The sequence below is a fragment of the Capricornis sumatraensis genome, chromosome 23 (genome assembly GCF_032405125.1).
Source record: "Capricornis sumatraensis isolate serow.1 chromosome 23, serow.2, whole genome shotgun sequence".
Classification (NCBI taxonomy): domain Eukaryota; kingdom Metazoa; phylum Chordata; class Mammalia; order Artiodactyla; family Bovidae; genus Capricornis; species Capricornis sumatraensis.
Window position 1 is genome coordinate 49,051,095 of NC_091091.1, and position 24,738 is coordinate 49,075,832.

The following is a 24,738-nucleotide window of genomic DNA, read 5'->3' on the forward strand; positions in this document are numbered from 1 at the left end:
AATGTTTATGAGGTCAGTAGTAACATCCCCTCTTTAATTTCTTATGGTAATAGGGGTTTTTAATAAGTCTTGCTAAAGATTTACCAGTTTATCTTTTCAAAGAACCCGGTTTGGGTTTCATGTATTTCACTCGATCACCTTTTGTTTTCCGTTTCTCTGGTTTCTGTCGTTACCTTTATTATTCCTTTCCTTCTTCTTTGGTTTATTTTTATTTTCTTTTTCTGGTTTCTTAAATTGGAAGCTTATTATGTTATGGGCTTTCAGATGGTAAAGAATCCGCCTGCAATGCAGAAGACCCGGGTTCAGTCCTTGAGTTGGGAAGATCCCCTGGAGGAGGGCATGGCAGCCCACTCCAGTGTTCTTGCCTGGAGAATCCCACGGACAGAGGAGCCTGGTTGGACCATGGGGTCGCAGAGTTGGACACGACTGATCAACTCAGCGTGTTATGGTTATGTTTTATACTATCATTAATTTGAGACCTTTTTTCTAAAATATGCATTTAATGCTATGAATATCCCTCTAAATAGTGCTTTAGCTGAGTCCCGCAGTCTGTGATAGGCGCATTTCCAGTTTCATTCGGCTCAGTTTTGTTTTCTTTTCCTTAAGACTTCTTCTGTGGCTCATGGATTATTTAGAAATAGCATATTCGCTCTTCAGATATTTGGAGATTTTCCTTTTCCCTTTTTCCATTGTGATCAGAGAAGATCATCTGTCTGATCTCAGCTGTTTTCAGCTTGTCAGTGTTTGCCTTATAGCCCGGAACGTGCCGTGCCTCACTCGGTGCCCATGGGCACCTCAAGGGTGCAGATTCTGCTGGCACTGCGCGTCCTGTCTGCGCGTCCTGTGAGCTGAGACGCGTTGGCTGGTGGCGCTCTTTCCTTTCCGCAGCCTTGATTTCCTGTCACATATTTCTGTCAGTTACAAGAGAGGAGTAGTGAAGTCTTCAGGTATAATTGTGGATTTGACTAATTATCATTTCATTTTTGTCAGCTTTTGCTTCATGTATTTGAACCCTGTTGTTAAGGCACATAAACGCTTAGGGTTGGTATGGCAGACATTTATTTCACTTTATTGCTATCTTACTTCTTACATTTTATTACTTCATTATCACATAATATTATCTGATTTCTGTCTTTTCCCTCTGTTTTTCATTTTTCGTTCCCCTTTCTTTCCTTCCTTTGGAATAGTTGAGCATTTTTTACATTGTCATCTGTTTTTCACCATACCATCTCTTACAGTTTTTCTGGTGGCTGCTTCAGGGATTATAATACTTACATACATCACTGTCACAGTCTAACTGGAGTCAACGTTTCACCACCTTAACATGGAATATAGAAGCCTTAACACCACGGAGCTGTTTCAACTCCTTCTGATGGTTTACACCTGCATCCACTGAAAATCTTACCTGTTGAGGTCATGGTTTTACTTTCAGTCATTAAACATATTTTGAGGAACTCAACAGAAGAATAGTCTGTGGTATTAGCCAAATAGTTACCGTTTCTTTTGTTCTGCTTTTATCCCTAATGTTCCACGCTTCCCTGTGGTATTATTTTGCTTCTTCCTTGAAGAGCTCCCTTTAGCTTTCGGTCTATTGGCAATGCATTATCGCTAGGTTTTTTTGATCTAAAAATGTCTTTATTTTAACTTCACCCTTGAAGGATTTTTTTTCAAAACGGGATATAGAATTCTGAGTTGATGGTTGTTTTCTCTCAGCACTTTTAAAACTGCCATTTTGCTTCCTTCTGTCCTCTGCAGTTTCTGTAAAAATTCTACAGTCATTCAAACATAGTTTTCCCACAAATAATACGCCATTTTTCCTTGTTTTCCAGATTTCTGTCTTCATCCTTAGATTTCAGCAGCTTCTTGATGGGTTTGGGAGTGGATTTCTTTGGGATTGTCCCTTTGCACATGGCTGAGCTTCTTAAATCTGTGGTTGTATATCTTATGCTAAATCTGGGCAATTTTTAGCTATTATTTCTTTGAATTTTCTCTTCTACACGACACTTTGCTTTCTCTCCTGGAACTCCAGTAACACACGTGTTAGGCCTTCTGGCTTTTCCAGCACGTCCCCGAGGCTGTCTTGGATGTTGTTGTTTGCTTTTGGCGTTCTTACCTGCCTCTCGGGTTGACCATTTCTGCTGACTTGTCTTCAGGCCGGTCGGCTCTGCATCGGGCACCTCCAGTCTTCCTAGAAGCCCATGCTGTGCAGTTCTTCCTTTTTGGATATTGTATGTTTCAGTACTACAGTCTCTGATTTTTCTTCGTAATTTTCATTTTTTTGGAAACTCTTTATATTTTCACTTGTTCCAAGGGTATTTTCCCTTCTCAGAGCATTCTCATCACAGATCCTGTGAAGCTGTCCTCAGTTGATGTTTATCAGGTCATCGCATTGTACAGTTTGGGTGTCTCACAGTTTTGTTAATTACACCTCAGAAAGCTTGGCGGGGCAGGGGTTGTCAGGAGAGTCTTAACTTCCATGTCTTCTTGGCCATTACAGTTGATGATTTTCTTTTCCCAGGAAGGCTGAGGATTTCCTGACTCTTCATATGCTGAGTGTTCTGGACCTTATAACCTGCTCATTTTGAATAGATGTTCTGAGATCCCGAGTCTCATGTGAGTCCTGTGGGTAACGCTGATATTCATGTTGGCAAGACCCTTGACCTGGCTGGATGCAGCCCATGAGTCCTGGCCAGGCTTCTGCGGCTGCGCTCTCAGTGTCTGCGCCCTGCAGCCTCCGCGGCCTCCTCAGGGCTGCCCCCTGGGACCATAGCAGGGGCTCAGCCTTCCCTCCGTTCTCAGTCTTGCGTTTCACGTCGGATCCACCCGCCCACCTCCTGGTCTGGTGTGGTTTCCCAGTCCCCTCTTCCTCCACAGCCTCCCTGGTCCTCTCCCACACACTCCTGCAACTGCACGGGCCTCTGGGGCTGGGCAGCAGGAGCAGAGAGATGGGGAACGCAGGGGGCCCAGCCGCCTTTGGGCCCAGAGCCCTTCTCCTCAGAAGGGACGTTTCTCCTCAGAGCTCTCAGCACCTGCCGGCCCCCACCATTGCCACCCCCTGCACACACTGCAGGATTGCCTGGGGCCAGAGAGTCCGAGATAGTAGCCCTGGGGGGGCTTCCCCCTCCTCAAGGCAGAGAGGGCTCCTGAGCTCCATCTGAACTGACACCACCTCCAGGGTCCAGGCTGCAGTCCGTCCTGTGTGCATGCAAAGTCCCTTCCGTCTTGTCTGACTGTGTGACCCCTCCCCACCCCCGGACTGTAGCCCACCAGGCTCCTCTGTCCATGGGATGCTTCAGGCAAGAATACTAGAGTGGATTGCCGTTTACTTCTCCAGGGGATGTTCCCCACCCAGGGATCAAACTTGCATCTCTGAAGTCTCCTGCATTGGCAGGCAGGTTCTTTACCATTAGTGCCACCTGGGAAGCCCACAGTCAGTCCTGGCTGGGGATTTCTGAAGTAAACGTGGTAAACAGGTGCCTCATCGCAGTGCGCCTTCCAGTTCCTCTCCCCAGGCCTTTCCTCCCCATGGCCCTGCACTCTGTGCCCAGGCTTCATGGAGGCACTCAGTAGCGTGTGCTCGCCCATCCCGTCGCTCTCGTGGCCTCCCTCCCGGGCTCCTTCCTGGGAAGGTCGTCTGGCTGCTTTGATGCTGCGCAGCATCAGGTCACATTAGCCGATTTGCTCTTGAAGAGCACGTGGTGTGAGAGCTCTGCTGGATCCGCCTGATGAGAACCTGGTGCTCACTCCAGGGTGCTGCAGGCTCCCCTGTGCCAGAGCCCAGAGAAAGCCAGGTCTGGAGAGCCCGCGGAAAGTCGGAGCCCTGTCAGGTGGCCGTGGCCCGGGCGTGGGCACCAGGCTCAGTGCTATGCAGGGCATCCCACAGGCATGTAGTGTCGCCAGCAGCCCAGCCCACGATGTCCCATCCAGCAGCCCAGGAAGGGGGGTGGTTTAGAAGACAGTCTTCACCAGGTTTAGGTGGCTACAGTGGGCGGGTCTGAGCAGCCACCCAGGCTGAAATGGAAGTGACCAGGCCCCTAGGATAAGGGGGAGCCAAGAAGCAGTCTTGACCCCACCTTGAGTCCCAGAGCAGGCTGGGGACGGCAAGGGAGAGGAGCGCCCAGAGTGCGGCCCTGGGGGCCACGGCCTGCCCTCCGTGGGGACCTTCGCGGGAGAGAGAGGCAGTGGTTCGGTGGTTGCCCCTTGGCTGCTGCTGTTGGTCAGTCGCCAGGTCGTGTCCAACTCTTTGTGACCCCATGGACTACAGCATGCCAGGCTTCCCTGTCCCTCCCCATCTCCCAGAGTTTGCCCAAGTTCATGTCCGTTGCATCAGTGATGCCATCCAACCATCTCATCCTCTGTCATCCCGTTCTCCTCCCGCCTTCAGTCTTTCCCAGCATCAGGGTCTTTTCCAGTAAGTCAGCTCTTCACATCAGGTGGCCAAAGTGTTGGAGCTTCAGCTTGACCATCAGTCCTTAGGGCCACCTGAAATGATGGTCCCACCGCTAAAGATTTATGTGGTCACCTCACCAAGACTCTTGAGTCCCTTGAACTGCAAGGAGATCCAACCAATCCATCCTAAAGGAGATCAGTCCTGGGTGTTCATTGGAAGGACTCATGTTGAAGCTGAAACTCCAATACTTTGGCCACCTGATGCGAAGAACTGACTCATTTGAAAGACCCTGAGGTTGGGAAAGATTGAGGGCAGGAGGAGAAGGGAACAACAGGGGATGAGATGGTTGGACGGCATCACCGACTCAATGGACATGAGTTTGGGTAAACTCCGGGAGTTGGTGATGGACAGGGAGGCCTAGCGTGGTGCGGTTCATGGGGTCGCAGAGAGTCAGACACGACTGAGCAGCTGAACTGAACACCTTCAAGAGAGTGTGTTTTCCACATTATGTTCATTTTTTTGAGCAGATTTTTTTTTTTACTACATTTCAGAATGATATTCAACAGCTCACAGTGTTGCCTCCCCCCAGTGTTGCCCCTCTTTTTTGGAGAAGTGGGGCTCAGGTCTGATTTTTGCACAGGTCCAGGGCAAAGGCATTGACTCTGAGAGCTGCTTAAGACTAATTAATGCATTTGCTCCCTACAGGGTGGATTGAGTTCCAGGTTTAAAAAAAATAATGTGCTTGATTGCAAAACGCTGCATTTTTTTCAACTATTTGATCTAATATATTGCCGGGCATGTACAAGATGAGAAACGGTTTCCTGTGAAAAATTGACGATGAAGCCGAAAATATTTGTTAAACTCTGTGTCCACACACGGGCTTATAATTGTTTCATTATACGATGCTTCTGCCCTTGGAAGGAGAGGCGCTCTGTGACTCGGCAGTAACCTGTCAGAGCAGCCCCAGGGCTGGCACTCCATGAGGACAGAGGAGCGGACATGGCTCCTCGGAGCCACTCCGTCTCCAGTCCCCTTCGCACGAACCCCTCACTGTCCCTGCCGGGTCAGTAGGTCCCAGGCTGCTCTCAGGACAGCCTGGGCAGCATTCTCTCCCTGGGCCAGAGCAGGGAAGACAGAGCCGGCAGCTCTGCTCTCGGAGGAAGGCTGGAACCTGGCCTTGGCAGTATTGACTTGAGCTGCTTTTATTGTTTCTTTTTCAAGACAGCTGTCCCTGAAACCTCTTTTCTCCAAGTTACCACCAAGCTGCCTTGCTTTTCTTTTTCCTTCCTTTTATTTTTAAGTTAGGCACAACAGTGGTGACAATAATAATGATTAACAGTTTGATTTCAAAACGCTTTCTAAAGAAATCACAGTAAACAAAGTCTGTTTGCCTAAGGAAACCCTCGCAGCAATCAGCTAGTCACACAACCGCATGTGCTAATGAACCCAAAGCTGTTAATGTGGTTTCTTCAGTTAAATTGATTCATGAATTTTGAAGAGAACATTATCTAATGAATTTTCTTTGAATAGAAAGCAATTAAAAGGACAAATCAGTCTGATTAACCCCAAAGTCACCCTCCTGCCACAAATGGTGTAGAGTTTGAAATTATATCATAAAAAACTAGAGCACATTTGCTATCTTTCTGCCCTCTACTAATCCATGTAAATTAATGAACAACAAAGTCAATTTCTTTGCTGACCCTTTTCTAGTATCACCTGGATTATGCTGATGTTTAATTTGCTTAATGTTATAATAAAGACTAAACAGATTTTTTTCCCAGTGAAGTGATTATCATTCCTTTCAGTTAAGAAGTGATTTTTATTATTTAACACGCGTGTAAGGGTGTGTTTCCTTTAAGAACCAAATCGCACTTGGCCAGCTTGGCATGAAGTGTAATTAGTGCTGTTCTGGACCCAGGAACTGCCCGTGGAATCCTTCCCTTTGTCGCTGTGTCGGGCACTCCTGCCCTCGCCTTGGAGAGGGGGGTGGTGGGCAGCTCCCTGTCCCATGCTCGCGGGCACGCGTCTTCTGGGGAAAGATGAGAGGCCTCGAATGAGACGACCCGGCGCGTGCCCACCTCTGCAGCGCCCTGCCCACCCGGGAGCGCTCTGAGCCGCAGCAAAGGGAGGGGCTGTCCTGTGTCCTCCTCTTCACCCTTCACCCCTGCAGCAGCTTGACGTGACTGCTCATTAAAATGGGGGTAAGGCTGTTTTATCTTTGCAGCTCTGCTCCTTGCAGATGCCTGGAGCCAAGGTCGCCGCCAGCCTCGTGGGTCGTGGTGTCTGGCATCCTCAGCCTGCTCGCTCTCGGGTGTGGAGGCTAAGCTAGCGTCAGACCGTGGTCCAGCCCACGGCCTCCTTTTCCTTCTACATCCCAGCTGTAGTCGGGACTGAACAAGCAGTACAGAGCTTCCAAAGTTGGTGCGCACGCAGGGCCTTCTGTGCTTGTGAAGTGAGCCATGTGCCGACCCACACCCGCGTGGGCCCCAGGAGAGCGCGCCGCAGGCCCACGTGGAGCTCCGGGGAGGTGGGAGGGTGAGCCGTCTGTGCTACCCGCTGGCGAGGCCTGTGGAGATGCTGGCCCGCCCTCGGCTCGCCTCCCGCGCGTCCTCCTCGTCAGCGTCAGCGACGTGGTGGCAGGACCCGTGCGGAGCTGGGCTTTAATTAAGTCACACCTCTGTGTGCGCTGCTGCACTTTCTCTTTCAGGGCTGGCAGCTGTTTGTATCTTAGCTGTTGGAGCCGTTTGTCCCAATAACGTCATTTGCTTTCTCCCTTTCAGAGTCATTCACCAGACAGGTGTTATGGAAGCTGCTGAAGCTTGTGAAATTCGGAGAAACGGTTTCTTACCAGCAATTAGCAGCCCTGGCGGGCAACCCCAGAGCAGCGCGGGCCGTGGGAGGAGCCATGAGGAGCAACCCTGTGAGTGTGTGGCCGTGGTCAGCGGGGTGTCGGGGCGAGTGTCAGAGGCAACCTGGGCTGCTGGGGAGGAGAGGAGGGGTTCACGTCAGGGCCTTTGGAAGGGGGTCGTCCAGTCTCGGAAGGCTGTGGTGTGGGCCTGGCCAAGGCCACACTCGCCTGAGGACCCTGCAGTGGGTGGGAAGGGCACCCCATCCACACAGCAGCTCGGCCTCTGGGAGCCCTCACACGATTGCACGGAGCCCTGGAACGTCTCCAGTGTCATTAGTCTGCAGTGCCCATCAGACCCGGGCACTGTCACCCCGCGACACGCTCTCCAGACCCCGGTGCTGTCACTCAGGGACAGCCTCTCCAGACCCGGGTGCCGTCGCCCTAGGAGGGTCTCTGCAGACCTGGGCGCCATCGCCCTGGGACGGTCTCTCACTGAAGCTGTAGGGACTCTGTAACGTGGTGGGAGAGTGCCATCCAATCAGGAAAAGCCAGCAGATGGTCACATTGCGGGGTGGGGAGTTACTCCATGAATCGACCCCATTCTTAAAACATTGCCGTGGCTTTGCTGTGTGTTTTCAATACGGTTTCCGTCCATGCTCGCTGGGGAGAGGCAGGGTTTGCCCAGCATGGCCCGCGGTCCCCTCCCCTCAGCTGTGGCCCCGGGACAGGGCCGGTGTCTTGAGAGGGCAGCCACTCGGCCTTCCACACAGAACCGCACCGTTGTGGGCACAGGGGCGGCTCCTGTGGGTGGCACGAGCTGTTGTAGTGTCCGTTTGCCTGGAGAAGAGTCTGCGTCCGTGTTAAACACCCCAGACTGTCAGGAGCAGTGCGCGGCAGATGACGGCACCGCCACCTCGCAGGTCGCGAGCCCCGCATGGCAGGGGCTGGGGGAGTGGGTCGGTGTCGTGTTTGCCTCTCTTGTGCTTCCATCGCAGCGTCCCAGTGTGTCGTTCACACACGCCATCTCCACAGGCTGCAGGCCTCGTTTGCGTGGCACACATGGGTGACCCTGCATCAATTTCCAGGGGTAACTGTTGAGGCTTCCCAGTGACGCTGACATGGCTCCTCCCCTCTGGAGGCCCCCGCCTTCTCCCAGGTCCCTCTGTTGGACAGTGTGACCCCACCCTGTGCTGTGTGTCCACGCAGGGCCTCTGGGTGAGCTCTGGAGGTGCCTGCTTCCTGCATCCCAGGGTCCCCGAGCTGTGTTGAAATTCTCCCGTCTGTCTGCACTCTTCACGCCCTGAGGATGCTTGGTCCTTCTGCTCCTCGCCCTGAGGGCCTTCTCCTCCCTGAGGCTGGCCTTTCATCCCAGCACTGCCTGCCCCCTCGGCATGTGCAGCCCCGCTCACTGGCGTGCACAGCAGCCCACACCTGCCCCTCGTGACACCCGCAGTTCCCCACTTTCTGAAGTGGCCAGGCCGTGGCTGCTGGCGACAGCGCGTAAGGCAGCATTCAGAAACCTTCACTGTCCTGCAGGCAGCAGGACTGCCTCCTCCTGCTGTTGATCTCTGTGACTGTGTCTGCTCACCTGTGGCCCCAGCCCCTGACATCTGTAAAGCAGGCTCTCACGGGGCCTGAGACGCTTCTGTCCGTGCAGTCCCTGTCCTGACGTCCCCATGGGCGCGTGCCCAGGTGGCCTGAGGACACGGGGAGGATCCTGCCTGCACCGTGGCCCCTCATGGTGGTGCCGTCCCATGACAAGGGTGGTGCGGTGGCTGTGAGCCACTGGCCTTGCCCTGGGCATCCCTCTGTTGCAGGGCATTGCCTGGCCTCACACAGGAACCCCAGCCTGACCAGAAAGTTGCAGAGGACCCAGTAGATGCCTCCAGGGGTGGCTCAGAAGAGCTGGGGTGCTCCCGGAAGGAGACAGCCTGCGTGCCTTGCAGCTGGGCCAGCTCAGCAGAGTCAGCCATGCTCAGAGGTCTTTGGATCATCCATAGAGCAGGCTGAGGGGTCCTAAGGGGACCCAGGGAAGTGAAGGGATAAGGGGCCGACCCAGTGGACACGTCCCCCTTCTCATGCCGACGGCAGAGTCCAGCCACAGAGCCACACGTGGGCACAGGGAGTGTGGCCTGGAGATGTATGCAATGAAGCCATCTCTGTGTTCAGGAGGAGCATGACAGACAGACGGACGCAGAAGCTGCAGGACACCCTGGCGCTTATGGTGTGCCCATTCCATGGTGTCCGGCAGTAAACGAGGACGCCCCGGCCCCCGTGATGGCCTGTGCTCGAGGCGTGGGCTGCTCACTTGCAGACTGAAGGGTGGTGTCTGCTGCTGAGGGGGTTTCAGCCCACCCCAGGCCCTTGGTTTTTCCAGAATTTTCCATGAACGGATTAATAGCCCAGGTGTAATGACTTGGCAGCCCTCCAGAATGCCCTGTCCCAGACCCAGCCCTGGGGCGGCAGTCTTCTGGTGAGGCAGGTTGACAAGGGCTCACACCCTGCCTGATAAAGCCCCTTCCTGTTCATCCTCAGAATTTGCTAAATGCAGTTCAGAAGCAATCAATACTCGGCAGAGAGTTTCCCCACCTTTTCCTAAACAAGTGCATTCCTGAGGAGTTCGTTTATTCGCAGATCGCCACGAGCCTCAATGACCCCCCGAGTCTTGTCCTGCCAGTCACCCAGATGGCTGCTGATAAAGACTTAGCTTCATGTTCTAAGTGTCAGGGCTGTCAGTGGGGCTGAACCATTGGACCAGAAGAAAAAAACGCACAGGGAGCTATTGATTACAGCTTCTCAGTGTCACTTGTTCACCAGGATTTAGGTATTGATGAGGCCGCAAGTGAAAACAAGCTCTTTCCCTTGTGGGCTGCTACCCACAAGAACAAAGGCAAAGCTGGAGAAAATATTCAGCCAGCACCAGAATCAGAGGGATTCCATTATTGATTGAAAGGCCCCTTCGTGTTATTTTTGTTGGAGACAAATCTATGGGTTTGGAAGTTTTATAGCATTTGAGAAAGGGTCTGTGTAAGTGATGGATTCATGTATTGGATGAATTAGATTTCACAGCATGAAGATTTCAATGCAGCTATGATATTATGAGCTACTTGGTTATTGATAAAAATTACATTTCATGCAGCACAGGTTTAAAGGAGAGGGCATAGAGGGTATGGATCCTTTGGAATGTCCTTAGGGCCACAATGAATTTTAGCAGGTTTCATTATTTTAACAGTCTGGAACCTGCCACTGAAATTAGCATGAGCAGAAGCAGTGTTCCCGTTTCTGGAGGTGAGACTCGTGTGTGTTTGGTCAGTCACCAGTTCCCAGGAAAGATGAAGACTGATCATAGCTGTCTCTGTAATTGCTATTCCAGGCCAGCAGTCTGTCATCTGCATGGTGCTTAGAAAGAGAGGGTCACGTTACACACTCACAGCTCCGTAGCTTGTTGGGCAAGAGGGAAGAAAAGCAGAGCTTGTGTGTGAAGTCTGCTGTTCGGGAGGAAAATTGAATTGGGGCCGAAATGTTTATAAAACTAAATTGAATTAGTGTCTACCTCCTTATCAGTCAAAAACTTGAATTGTGTATTATCTAATCGTGTCCTCCCAGCAGTTATTAATGTGACTACTGTATCTGTTCCTGAAGTTTCCTGTTCCCCCCGGTTGTGTGCTGTGGGCAGGCCCCCAGTGTGGCCGCTTCTCGCTTGGTCAGACTGTGCGGGAGAGGAAGCCCGAGCCCTCCTCACGGGGCTAGAACTCCACAGACAGCACCCGTCACCATGGCAACCCAGACCCCCCAAAATCCGAGTCAGGGCTGGTCTGTGAGGCACGGGAGGTCAGACTGCCACCTCTGGGCCCTGCCTCTGCGGTCCCCCGGGGCGGCATGCAGAATGCGGGCCTCCAAGCAGCTTTCGGACCCGGACGAGAGGCTCGCTGCACCCTCAGGTTGCGGAGTCTGGCCTGGGCTCCACGGAGGGCGTGGAGTCACAGCATGCATGTCAGGCATGTTCTCCCTGCCGTGTCCTTACTGAGCAGCGTGTCCAGGACAGGAACAGGGCCAGGAATCCAGCCACCCTCCTGGGACAGGGGCCACCCCACAGAGGGGCGCCCCTGGCGGGAGTGTGTGTCAGGTGCCAGCGGGTGGCAGCCTGCTCCACCCGCAGTGAAGGCCTCGGGTGAGGGCAGAGATGACCTCCCGGGGAGCAGAGGCGCCTGGTTACCTTGGGCGGAGGCCCCCCCCACGTGGGGTCTCTGAAGCGCCCAGCTCCCCACCCTGGCCCCACTTCAGACAGGACCCCCATGCTGGGGGGCAGGCGGTCCCTCTGCCGGACTCTGCAGGTTCTGGGCGGACATGCTCCTGCCTTCCTCTGAGGACGGTTGCTCAGTGAGTCGCCCTCACCTTGGGGGTGGGAGGGGGCCAGACCAGCCCAAGAGCCCCCCTCTACCTGCAGTCAGAGCCCCGTGCAGACAACAACCCTCACCTTCAGGAACGGACCCGGTGGGGCTGCCAGGGGCCACCGGGAGGGCAGAGTCCCTCCAGTGGGGTCACCGTGAGGAGCGTGGGGCAAGGTGGGACTCGCCTGTGTGGCTGCAGGAGGAGCCACAGCCCCTGCCAGAGTTGCGTCCAGCACCTGTGGGCCCCGCCGTCCGGTCCACTCCACTCTGTGGGGCCTTGCGATCCCGCAGGTCTGTGTGCGACCGGCTCCGAGCCAGTCAGCGGTGTGCCAGCCCGCCTGCCTGTCCAGCCTCCTGGGAACTGGGCCTGCCCCTCCCCTGGGGCTGGTGCGGCAGCGTCGTGAGCTGCAGCTGAGCCTCTCTGGGAGGCAGTGCTGGCCCCGTGTTTCCTGGTGCGTCTCAAGGACTCTCAGCACCTGGGCGGCTGTTGCCCCCAGGATCCTAGCAGTAGAGCCTTCCTGACGGTCGGGCGGTTCTCCGTGCTTGTGTTTGCTTTCATTGTGAAGTGCCCTTGCTTTCTGTGGAGTCACCCTGCTGATTTAGGCAGGCACCTAACTACTCCGCTTGTCTCCAGATGTGAAAGGCGCAGGGCAGCTTTGCCTTCCGGTCAGGGCTTTTTTGGGAGGTGGGGAGGACCCTATGGGAGGAAGGGTTGGGGGCAGGTCCCCAGGGCAGAGGGTCGGTCCCAGCCTTGGATTGGGGGTCTGGCGACCGCTTCTCAGATAGGAACAGATGAGAAGCAGAGCTTCTCAAACTTCTGTATCAGAGGCTAAGGAGGGAAGCAGCACCCCTCAGCGCCCCCAAGTCCACTGGTATCTGTAAAGCAGGGTTGGCAAGCCATTCCTGTAAAGGGCAGGACAGTAAATGTTTTCAGTCTTGCGAAAGCAGCCACAGATAGTATGTACCAAGTGGGCATAGCTGTGTTCCAATAAACCTTTATTTTACAAAACCAGTTGCTAACTGCATGGGCCACATCCACAGTTGGCCAGCCTTGGAGTTAGAGTGGCCTCTGAGCACAGCATTCCCTTACGTTTCCTCTTACTTCTCGGAAATGTTTGGGAACTTTGCGTGGCACTTAAACTTGGGAATGTTTTCTTAAATTCTGTATGTATATATTTTAAATCACTTATCAAGTGAAATTGTTTTTTCCTTCCAAATCCTAGCATGAAGGGATTCTCTAGAACCCAGCCTTTTTGGCACCAAGAACCAGTTTTGTAAAAAAGAAGTTTTTCCACAGACCCGGGATAGGATGGGGGTTGGTTTTGGTTTCACCTGCTGCTCCCCCCGTGGTGGGGCCTGATTCCTCACAGACCATAGACCGGGGTGGGTCTGGGGGCTGGAGACCCCTGCTCTAGAAGATGCCCCACATTTACCTTGGGCCTGCCCCAGCCCACCCAGGACACTCAGAGGCCAAGGGGCGACTCGTGCCGAGACAGGGCCTGCATGTGGGTGGGCGTGGGGCCAGGCTGACATGGCACCTGCATGTGGCTGGGGGGCCACCAGGGTGGGTGTGGGGTCAGGCTGACATGGTGCCTGCACGTGGCTGGGTGGGGGGCGACTGGGGTGAGCGTGGGGCCTGCACATGGCTGGGGGGCCGCCGGGGTGGGCGTGGGGCCAGGCTGACGTGGTGCCTGCACGTGGCTGGGTGGGGGCCGCCGGGGTGGGCCTGGGGCCAGGCTGATGTGGCCACCTTGCTCTCTTGCAGATTCCCATCCTCATCCCGTGCCATCGAGTGGTTTGCAGCAGCGGGGCCATGGGCAACTACTCTGGAGGCGTGGGCGTGAAGGAGTGGCTGCTGGCCCACGAGGGCCATCCTGCCGGGAAAGCGGCCCGTGGAGGGGGCCCCTGTGCCACCGGCTCCTGGCACGGGGCCCTGGGCAGCACCACCAGCTCCCAGCCCACTGGCCGAGACTGAGCGTGTATGAGCAGCTTGCTGGGCATGGGGTGTGTGCTGGGGGGGTGGGGGGTGGGGGGTGCTGAGGGGGGTTGTGTCTCATTAAAGGAGCCAGAGTCTCAGAGGCGTCATGTGTCTGCGTCTGTACGTTTTACCACGAAGAGAGCCCAGAGGCTGCCTCCCGTGGGTCCAGCTTGCTCATGTCTGTTACTGTGATTGTACCCTTGCTGATTCTTTCAAGTCAGAGGTGAGAGAATGGGAGCCTGGCAAACATGAGGGCAACTGCCCTTCAAGGAAGGGGCATCTGGTGCCCACCAGGAAACGCTGGCTGCCTCGGACACCAAGGCGGTACCTAGAGCCAGGCGGGCCCCGGACCGCCAGACCCCCATGCAGGTCCACCCTTGGCAAATTGGTCTCTGCTTGCAGCGCGCTCCATGCCTGTCCTTTCCTCTCAGCTGCCAACCTGCTGGCGTGACGCTGCTGAAGGGACGGGGGCAGCCCTGAAAAGACACGCTTACGCTGAGGCCCCAGCTTTATCTTCCCAGCTGCCAGAAGGCTAATGTAAGGTGCATCCATTTGGGGTCGCGTCAACAGAATAGAAAATAACCACTTGCCAGAATAATTTGGGAAAACAAATAGCTCTTGGTGCCTGAAATGGCCCCTCCTGAGGAGTGGAGTCTCGTCCAGCCCGTCTCTCGCCACTCCTGGCCTGAGTCCTCTCAGGACCCAGGGCGATGAGGGACGCCTGCCTCTCCTTCCTGACTCGCCACCCCGACCCTGGGAGTCCCGCGGCTGGCAAGGTGGGTCAGCCTCGGTCACTGTGCAGGTGGGGGCGTGTCCCGCACTTGCTGTGCACACCGTCTAAGGCGGGAGTGCCGCGCTGCCGTCTCTGTTCACACCCGGGTGAGGGCACAGCCCTGGGCGTGTGTGTGTGTGTGTTCACACCCGGGTGAGCATGCAGCCCTGGGCGAGTGTGGTTTGGGTGCACTCTGTGACCTCAGCACTGACCTCACACAGACTGACTAGGCTTTTCTCACCGACCTACAGTTCTTTGCATCCCTTTTTTATATCAGCCAAATTAATTCTGGATTTTTCTCTTAAAAGTAAAATCCGACCATTTCCCTGCTGTCTTCTGATCTGGTCCTCCTCTGGACTTCTTTAGAGCCAAACCAGAGTCTTTACAGGGAGCTGCCTGGATGTCTGATCTCTGTGGATGGACCCTGAGTCTCCCTGCTCCGTCCACTCGAGCTCATGGCTCCGTGGGTGAGCCTCAAGAGCTGCGAGTGACTCCCCATCTGACATGTCAGGAAGGTGAGTGGGGTCCCCGGTGCCCTTCGCATCTGGGGGCTGTGAGGGTGGCTGTGTTCTGAATTCTCTGAGGAAAAGGCTGTGCTCCAGGGGCTTGCAGCCCCAGGATCCTACTGCTAGAACAGAACCAGCTGCTGGGCTGCTGCCCCAGCTCCCAGCCTTGGGGCCTCGGTGTGGGGCTGTCAGCACTTCTGATGCAGGCCACCGAAGGGTGCTGGGCTGCGCTGGGGAGGCCCGGCCCCCGCTGCTCAAGGAAGGACTTGAAGACGGGATGGGCTGGAAGTCCATCAAAGGCCCTGGGGCAGTCCCCAGGGCACGTGCTGTCTGTCCCGGTTGCCAGCGGACCAGCAGACCTCTCCGCAGTGCGGTCAGACCTTGAGGATGCATCCCAGGCCCCACACCCTCTGCTCTCGGGCTGCTCCCTGGACCTGGAGAGTGGGCATCTGTGATCTCCAGGTGCCCCAGCAGCGGGCAGCGAGGGAGGGTCCCAGACCAGGCAGCCCGCCGGGGCCAGGCCCCACCCCCAGGGGGTTCTATCTGGGCCCTGCCTACCCTTGCTGCTGGACAAATGGAGTTCAGTCTCCCGGGTCCCAGCAGCAGAGCCGCCCCGAGGGTGGGCCTCGGACCGGTCCAGGGGCAGCGGACTCCGCAGGGGCCTCCTGGAACTGCTGCGGCTAGAGGAGCACCCCATTTGCGAAAACGGAGAAGATGGGGAGGCACAGGGGACACAAACCGCTCTCCCAGCGAAAAGGGAGAAGATGGGAGGCACAGGGGACACAAAGCGCTCCCCCGGCGAAAAGGACGCTGAGACAAGGACAGACTCTGCCCTTGTCCTCGGCCCCAAGCCCCCTTGTGTGCGAGTTCCCTCCATCCATCGGCCAGACCCGCGGGGCAGCTGTGTGGCATGCACACACCACGCTCGCTCTTCCTGGAGACCTGGGTCGTGGAGGGTTCAGAAAGATTTGTTTTTGCAGAACCAGCTGTTGTGAACTGGCTGCCTTTGACCATTCTAGAGGCTGAGCTGCGGAGGGCTGGCCTGTCCTCGCCCCCAGGGTTGGGAGCATCACGTAGCCCCCTCGCTTGCACACCTGAGCTGCAGAGGGATGAAGGGACAACAGGCCTGCCTTCCTGGTGCCCAAAGAAGAGGAGCGGGATCTGGGAGAGCGCCGGGAAGGCGCGGAGAGGAGGCCGGAGCCAGTGCAGGCAGCTGTTTCTGAGGGAGAGTGCGGGCTCACCTTGGAGGTGATTGAATCAAGCTTTTTTAATGGGTGTCCACTCAGCCAGCAGAAAAAACCACGGTTCCTGGTGTGGCGTGAGCACTGCTTAGAGGCATCCTCGTCTCCAGCTCGAATCCCTCTGGTTGCCCACCCCACCCAGGCCTCGCATCTCCCTGCAAGCTCTCCTTACCCAGCACCACCTCTTTGGAGCAGCTGAGCATGTCCAGGGGGTGTGTCATTGTTCATTCCTTAACCTATTGTAAACAGCAATGTTATCCCAGGATGAAACTCCTTTAAAGCTTTAGGGTAAGAGAAAGCCCTGCGGGCAGGTGGCTGGAGACATCTTGGGGTGGGTGGTGAGGTCAGTGGAGCCTGTGGGTTTAGGTGCTGCTCGGGAGTCGTGGGCGGGGAGCCCCTGTCTGCGGGGCCCTCCTGGTACAGCTCCAGCAGGGTGGGTGGGTACCGCTGGCCATGTGTCCCCACGTCCTCGGCACCCACAGGCTCAGCCTGGCACGAGAGCGGTGCCAGCTGGGGCCCCGGCCGCCGGGGAACAGGCAGGCCATCACGCCCCCGCCATGTGAGCAGCGCGCGCTTCTCCTGGGAGCTCAGCCCAGGCCCCGGTGCTGCTGAGGGTTCAGGCTGCACACAGGCGGGCTTGGAAGCGGTAAATGAGCTATCTTACGGCGGGACACAGAGAAGCCTCCAGCGCGGGCGCTCTCCCCGGAAGCTGGCCCTCCCCGGCGGCCCTGAGCCGGCGCGCTGGGGCCTCCACACGCTCTGTCTGCACCGGGCCTTCCTGCTGCTGGCCTGGCAGGGGTCCTGGCCGAGGACTGAACCGACTGGCCTCTCCCGGCCTGTGCAGGCTTTTTCTTTCTTGTTTACGGGCATTTGATTGAAGTTTGTGTTTAGGGATTTGAAGTTTTCACATCAATTTTACCTGTTATCAGTTTGAAAGACAATGAGATTTAATGGAACTCTGCCAGGCAGCCTTGTCTGTCTGTCTGAAGGAAATGGGGTGGCAGTTGAAAGCCAGACCCGGAGCCTGGAGAAACTGCAGGACCCGCATCCCTTAAGTGGCTGAGGGCAGCCGCCCAGGGTCCTCGGACCCCGTGGCTCCAGTTGTGGACAGATGGACGGCGTCTGGCCTCCATCACCCAGGCCAGCTCCTGGGGGCCCCTGCTGGGCGGACGGGCTGGAGCGGACAAGGACAAGGACAAGACGCCAGGCAGCGGACGGCACCTCGCTGGATGAAAGGGCAGTGTTAACGAGTCTCTCAACGTTTCTAATTCGTGTTTTTTCCTCCTCCGAAACAAAGCCGTAAGAACAAATTCCATGTGGACGGCAGTTAAGATTAATCCTAAAAGCATGGCCTCGGTGCCGTTGGCACCTGCAGAGACCATCCACTTAGCAGCTTGTTGGGAGCAGCCATGCTGGGAAGGGTGGTGACCACGGGCGCTGTGGTCAGGACGGACCTTGCTGGTGGTCATCATGGACCCTGACGCGGTGGGACACAGAAGGACGGGCCGGAATCTGCTGCTCTGGGGAGCCCCCTGACCAGCTTTCCCGGTGTGTGCGCCTGTGCTTCTGTGTCTGGATGCCGGCCGGGGGCTGGAGTGGCCAGGGCTGCAGCATGGGGGCTGAGGAGCAAGAGCTTCACCTCTTGCTTTGCTTGTTTCTCAGCCTGGGCCCTCCCTGGCACTTGCACCACCACACACGCACGCACCACGGTCTCTCCCAAGGCTTCCCGTTAACACATCACTGTTGTTTGGTTCCCAAACACAAGCAGTTTGTGCTTCCCAGACTGCTTTGTTGACTTAAATGAAGAAAAACCCATCTGGAGAAAATACCAGTGTCCAAACACCAAGCAACATGTGATACTGAGCAAAAAGCGTTACTTTTGCGTGCTTTGATCACCATGACAACAAGGCAAAGTGGATGCAGGTGTGAGACTTCGGGCAGGAAACGCAGGAGCAGGTACATAGCCGAGCTGCCGGCTCCAGCAGCAGGTTGGGTCCCCGGGCCTCTGGGCACAGATGCTGCCCGAAGCTGAGACATGACCGGAATGGCTCACGGCACCCTCTGCCCACCCCCACCCCAGAGGAGGCAAGGCCAGCCCTGCGCAGCCGCCACTGGGGACTCAACCCAGGGCCAGTCGGGATGACAGAGCTGGCGCAGCAGGACACTGGCCGCCCTCTCAGTGCCAGCACCCTCTGCCCCCCGGCTGAGGGCCCCGGGGCAGGGGCTTGCGTCCCTGAACACACTTGCTCACTTTCTGGGTCGGTTCTTGTGGACGTGTTTCTTTGGGAAGTGAAACAGCCCCCCACCCCACCCCACAGGGTTAAATTTCGTGGGAACTTGGAGACCCTCCCAGGGAACAGACGTGACTGCGCCCAATCCTGTCCCTGAACAGAGCTCCTCCTGACGCCGGATGTGCGAGCGGCGCCCGCTGTGTTCCCAGGCACTTCCCTCGTTGCGCTTGCTCACTGTTTTGATTCTCAAGCAGGCACATAATCTGCTGCAGAGCATGAGTAGGGCCCCACGCACACGGGCCAGACCCGGGCAGAGCCCCCTGCCCGTGACTGTTGCTGAGACGCGGCAGTAACCCAGGGACCCCAGCTTGGCCCTTCCCGTTTATCTCAGGGGCCTCCTGCAGCAGCTCCCCACCGTTCTCCAGAAGCATCCTCCATGTCCCCCTTGGCCATCCTTGCCTGGGGGTGGCCTGGCCCTCCTCCCACCTGGGTCCTGCAGTTCCTTGGTCTCCTCCTGTCCCCGGCTGCCTCCAGCCCCTTTCCCATTTGTCACTGTGCCTGACGGTGTCCTGTGACACAGAAGGTGCCCAGGAGGGGCACGTGGACACGCCCAGCCCCTGCAGCCCTGGCGCACCAGCGTTGGGTGGGGGTCCCCACGCCCAGAGCAGATGGCGGGTGGGGCTGCTTCGGCCCAAACCTTGTCCTCCGCGTGCAGACATGGCTCAGGGCTGTTCTGCTAGGACTTGGGCTTCTGGATTCCAGTGTGGAGGAGACGGGGGTGGCAGGGAATTCAGAAATCCCCCAGCCCCATGGCCTTTCCCACCCAGTTTCTAAAAGCGGCTGCAGCTGACCAGTCCTAGATGCTGGGTGCTGGCCAGAGGCTTTCTCCTACCCTCTCTGACCCTGGACAGGCCCTGGCAGCCACAGGGTGACCACAGTCCTGGGCCTCCCGTGCTGGCTCAGAGCCTACTCCCGGGGCACGTGTGGTGACAGGCTGAGAGGCAGGGGCCAGCCCCTGCCCACGGGCCAGCAGAGCATCGGAGGAAACGGTGGCAGTCCAGACACGGCGCCGAGTGGCCAGGACTCCGTAGGCAAAGGGTCCGTCCCTGGCTCCTCGGCACCCCTGTGACACAGCAGGGGTTAAAAGCAGAGGGGCGCTGACCTCGTCCTTCCTCTGCTGCCTTATGAGCAGCAACTGAGGGCCCCTCTGCACCTGCCTTCCTCCTGGAGTGACTGCAGCCCAACTCTAACCCCTGGATGGGGACAGGGAACATCTGTGAGTGAGCGCAGCCGCGCAGGGCTCGGTGGGCAGCTGCGGAGACGGCGGCAGCTTTAAACGTAAGGCAGCGTTCAATTCAGAAATCTGTAGTCTTATTGGAGTAAATCGTACATAACACAAGCTGAACAAAGCGATTTTAAATCTAGAGGCACCGAAAAAAAACCCGGTGGTGTGTGCACCTGGCAGCTCCCAGACGTCTCCGCAAGAAGAGGTTGGAGCACGGCCCCCAGCCTCTGCCTGGGTCCCGGGAGGGCCGCAGCCCCTGCCGCCCCCCGCAGAGGCCTGGTGGTGTGCACCCTTGCTGACTCCCGTGCACACATCTGGCCGCCACGTGGCTCCAACCAGAGCCTCTGGACAGCGCACCATGCAGTCTGGGCGCCCAGCTCTGCTCACCTGCCGGAAGGCCTCCTGCGCCGTCTCCAGGCCGAGTGCCACGCTGAGAACCCGCATTGATTTAAAAACTGCCTTTTCTTTGAGATGCAGAATGACACGTCTAAATATTACACCACCAAGAGGTATGTAGCTGTCGGTACTTTTCCATGCAAACATCTGACTTCTGTGCCAGGAAGCAATGTGACAGGTATTGTGTAGTTTCAGGCAAATTGGTCTCAGATGTAGATGAACAGATTTTCGCGAGGAAGCGCTGGGAGCTCGTTGGGTGCTGGGCCTGAGCCCGTCAGGCTGCAGAGGGCCCGCGTACCGCTGGCAGTGGCCGCCTCTTCTCCACCGGCCTCCTTGGGCTTCTCAGAGCCTCCGCTCCCAGCACGGTGTCTGCAGACCCTCAGCCCATGCTCGTAGTGCTGGTTCTGGACTCCGGCCGCTGTCACCACGGGCTTCTGTGCTGGGAGGACGGTGCAGGCTGGAGCTTCCTCTGCTCGGAAGCCCCTGGAGCCGGTCCCGGTGCTGTGGAGGGGAAGACACCACCTCCTCGGTGGTGAGGAGCTATGCTGACACCCCAGCTGTCCACTGCAGGGGCCGCGTCGTCCTGCAGCAGCTGTGGGTCAAAGAGGGCCCCAGAGGGACCTGTGCACAACCAGACCCCTGGAACCTGTGCGTTTGACCTTACTGGGGAAGAGGATCTTTGCAGATGTGCGTCCATGAGGAATCCCACGGGGAGATCTCCCTGGGTTGTCTGGCCCCAGATCTAACGGCTCCGTCAGTCTCAGAGGCACAAGAGGAGGACACCCTCAGGGGAGGAGGCCCCCTGACGATGGAGGCAGAGGCTCCACAGGCCAAGGGTTCCTGGAGCCAGACGAGGCAGGAGGGACCCTCCCGTAGAGCCTCTGGGGAGTGTGGCCCTGGCGGCCCCTAGTTCTTGGACTTCCTGCCTCCAGAGCTATGAGAAAACACGTTTCTGTGGCTTTGAGCCCCCCAGTCCATGGTGCCTTGGTGCAGAGAGACACTGATACGGCCTCTGTATCCGCGTAAGGGCTGTGCGGCACATCCTCGGGTGGTCAGCTGGCAGTGAGTTTTTCTGGGAAGCCCCTAGCCTGTGTCTGGGTGTGGAGGGTGCTCGGGGACAGAGGTGGGGTCCCCACATGCGCCCCGCAGGAGCCCTAGGGGGTGACCTCAGCACCCTCGTCTGAGGACTCGCCCCCCGAGTCCTGTCCAATGAATCAGAGCCCCGTCTGCTCTCCCTTCCCTTGGCCCTCGACTCGCTCAGAGCGAAGCCCGTGAGCAGCTCTGACGGGGGTTGCCAGGCCCGTCCCTGAGGCCGGAAGCACCGGGTATTGCCTCTCTTCTGGCCTGTTGCGGACGACGGCAGCCGTGGCGTCTGTGAACTCAAGGAGGGGTGTGCAGAGTCACGGCAGGCCTGTGTCAGCGTGGCCGCTCCAGGCGGTGGCCCCTGAGCAGCCAGCTGCCCCGGGCAAGTGGCTCAGAGCGTTCCGGCAGGACTGACGGTGCCCCCAGCGCTGCTTGGGAGCCGTGTGCAGCCCCGGAAACGAGCGCCAGAGCTAGGCCAGCTCCACGGGGCGGCGGCGGCGTCCCGCGCCCAGCGCGGCTGCCAGGGCACGTCTCTGCTCAGGTGCCACCAGGTGCATCTTCCCTGCCAGCGGCGCCGGTGTGTCCCAGAGCCACCAAGAGCGGGTGGCGCGGGCCTGAGGGGGAGCAGGCAGGCCAGGGGAGGGTGCACACGCCGTTGGCATCCCGGGGAGAGACCTGCACCCACTCAGGGACCACACAGCCACAGGTTAAATGTGAGACAGTGCTTCAGTGCCAGCTGGGTTACATAAGGACAGAACATGTAATTCTCTGCCGCCAGAGTAGAGAAAAGGGCCCACACACTGGGCCAGGAGGAGCGTATTGCTGAGGGCAGTCGGGTAAGGTTAAAATGCCCCACACGGCTCCCCTTTGAGAAACTGACTGTGGGCGAGGGGAGTGTCTTGCGTACACAAGGCCACAGCTACAGGGACACTTGTCACACCACTGCGTGACGGCAACAAGTGGGAAGTGACGTGGAAGTCCCCTTAAGGACACGGGTTGATGAAGTCGTGATACAGCTGACCGGCGCCAAGACAGACCTGCTGTGCAGATTGGCGACATGAATCTGTGTGTGTTGACATGGGTAAGAGAGGGCCTTGACTCGCTGCTGAGTGGGGGAGGTGATGGGATAAAGCCTCAGGTGTCGTCCGTGTTGTGGTGTGGAAGTTCCCAGTTGTGCGTAAACGTGTGAGAGACTGGGAGAGGATCTGCCAGTGTTTGCGTGAAGACACCCTGGGCTCCCCTGGTGGCCCAGATGGTAAAGAATCTGCCTGCAGTGTGGGAGATCCGGGTTCGATCCCTCGTTCGGGAAGATCCCCTGGAGACGACAACGGCAGCCCACTCCAGTACTCTCGCCTGGAGAATCCGGTGGACAAAGGCACCTGGCGGGCTACAGTCGTGAGGCTGCAAAGAGTCAGACACGACTGAGCGACTTCATGCTGCTACTACTGGCAGAAAGTGTTGGGTGAGTTGCTCTGTGGGGGTTGCTTTCCAGTGTTGTTAAACTTTTATATGACGTATGTCTTTATTATATAATCAGAAAAGTAGTACTCGTGACTCTTCTAAGGATACAGACTTCGATACAGCCGCATACAAGTAGACAACACATACGTATGTGTCGGTATTACGTCGCCTTTTTAAGAACAGCTGTGGAGCAGAGTGCGGCAATGTTTGTCTCCATAGGAGGAAACTGAGTAATTGGATTTTGTGTGTGTGTGTGCTGTGTGCTTGCGATGGAAATGCCCTGGGTTTGGACTTAGAGAAGCATACCTGTTTACTTGATGAGGAAGGGACCCCGACAGGTGCCGTGGGAGCACAGGTGCAGTCTGGTCTCGTGAGGGAATCGCTCATAAGACAGCCCTGCCATCTTTCTCAGATGTCCTCTCCACGTGCAGGACAGTGAGGCCGTGGAGCAGCATGCATGCTCCACCCAGCCAGGCCGTGTGACTCCAGCGTGCACACAGGATCAGCCCAGGGTGTGTGTGTCTCAAAGTCATGGAAGGAGGTGTGGCTGAACTAGACAGTCAAGGGGGGGTTCCGGGGGAGGCGGGGCTCAAGCTGCACTGTTAGCGCCGGACAGGATGTCGAGGGCATTTTGAGTGGAAGGAGCAGCCAGATGAGTTGGAGCAGAGGTGAGCACGGGCGGCTCTGGCCTCCGCGAAAGAGGCGGGGCAGGGAGGACAGGCACCCCGCCGCAGCCCGGGACGCAGAGGGGGACATCCGTTCTCGGCGGGCTTCGGGTGGTCTCCAGTCAGGGAAGCAGCTCACAGTGGTCAGCAGGCCTGTGCCGCCCGCTCCCTCGGGGTCTCCCCCTCCATCTCCCGGGGGCACCGTGACCCGAATCGCCCCTTTGTCTGCTGAGGGTGGTGCAGCACCTGCGATGTGGGGAGCTGTCGTGGGAGTGGACGGGCTTCCTGGCAGGAGAGAGTCGGGGGAGGGCAGGCCCCCAGAGAAAACAGAACAGACCGCGGGGGACTTCTGTCCTCGGGGCCACGAGAGCACAGGGTGGGCAGGCACCTCTTCCTGGCAGAGCCGGCCCGAGCCGGGCGATGCCAGCCTTCTCGTCTCTGCGTCCATGTTTTACATAATTAGCGAAGTCAGTGTCACTGTGTCTTGTTAGAGACGCTACTAATCCTTAGAGCTAACAGGACTAACTAATTAGTGTAAAACACTTTGAAAATGTAAGAAAATCAGATGTGAAGTATAATTGGCCAGTCCTCCTGGTATTGACACTGACACCGTGTCTTCAACAGAACCGCAGGCCTGGCTTCATCAAGGGGACGTGGTCGTTCGAGGCGATGGTGGTGGGCAGACAGGCTGTCCTTGGCCCCAGGCTGGACAGCGGCGTGTGCTGGGCTCCCTTGGGGCGGGGCAGCAGGGTGCAATCCAGCCGGGCGCCCTGCCTCCCTGCCCGGGACCCTCAGGGCGGTGGTGACCTATGGCCCAGGGAAACCAGGGCGGTTGTGGGGGGTGGGGGCCAGGTTGCCCTGAGGCTCCAGGGGGTGAAGGAATCCGCACCCACGGCCTAGTGGAGGCAGGGGGAGGAGGCCCCAGTGGCGGAGGCTCACCCTGGCGGCCAGGCTACCGCAAGCCTGCCGGACCCCTCTCCGGGGCAGAGCCCGTGATGCCACCCCGAGGTCCTTCCAGAAGGTGCAGACAGTGCGGGGAGGCGCCTGGCAGTCGCACTTGGCACCCTTTTCCCCCTTGAAAGACAAATGCAGGGTCTCCCTCTCAGTGAGTAGGTCGCTCAGAAAAGCTATCGAGCCCCAGAGCGACCAGTCCACCCAGTGTGGGCCTTCCACCAGCGTTCCCAGAGACAGGACGGCCAGGCGCGCTTTGGTACGTTACTTCCTAAGGATATACGGAGCTGTCGGCAAATCATTAATCTCTCTCTGAACCACGGCGACAATATTTACATTCGAGATCAAGACAGTGATTATCTGAAGGACTCCCCTGGAAGCGCTCCTCACAACTGGAGAAACAGCAGTCAGCATGCAGAGCCTCATCCTGGCCAGAACTCACAGCGGCCAGTCCCGGAGACCCCGGCTTGTCGAGGGTGCTGCAGGTGGGCCAGCGCCCGGCGGGAGGGACTCCACCAGATCAGCGAAGGCCCAGCCACG

At 57.3% G+C, this 24,738-nt stretch overlaps 1 protein-coding gene across 1 annotated transcript in view; it reads left to right on the forward strand.

Annotated features, from left to right (window-relative positions):
• Positions 1 to 13,613, forward strand: part of MGMT (O-6-methylguanine-DNA methyltransferase) — a 264,390-nt gene extending 250,777 nt beyond the window's left edge. Inside the window, exons 4-5 of the mRNA XM_068961690.1 lie at positions 7,171 to 7,310; positions 13,395 to 13,613. Of these exons, the coding sequence (XP_068817791.1) occupies positions 7,171 to 7,310; positions 13,395 to 13,604 (350 nt within the window). The 3' untranslated portion in view covers positions 13,605 to 13,613. The remainder of the gene's footprint in view (positions 1 to 7,170; positions 7,311 to 13,394) is intronic.
• Positions 13,614 to 24,738: the final 11,125 nt, after the last annotated feature.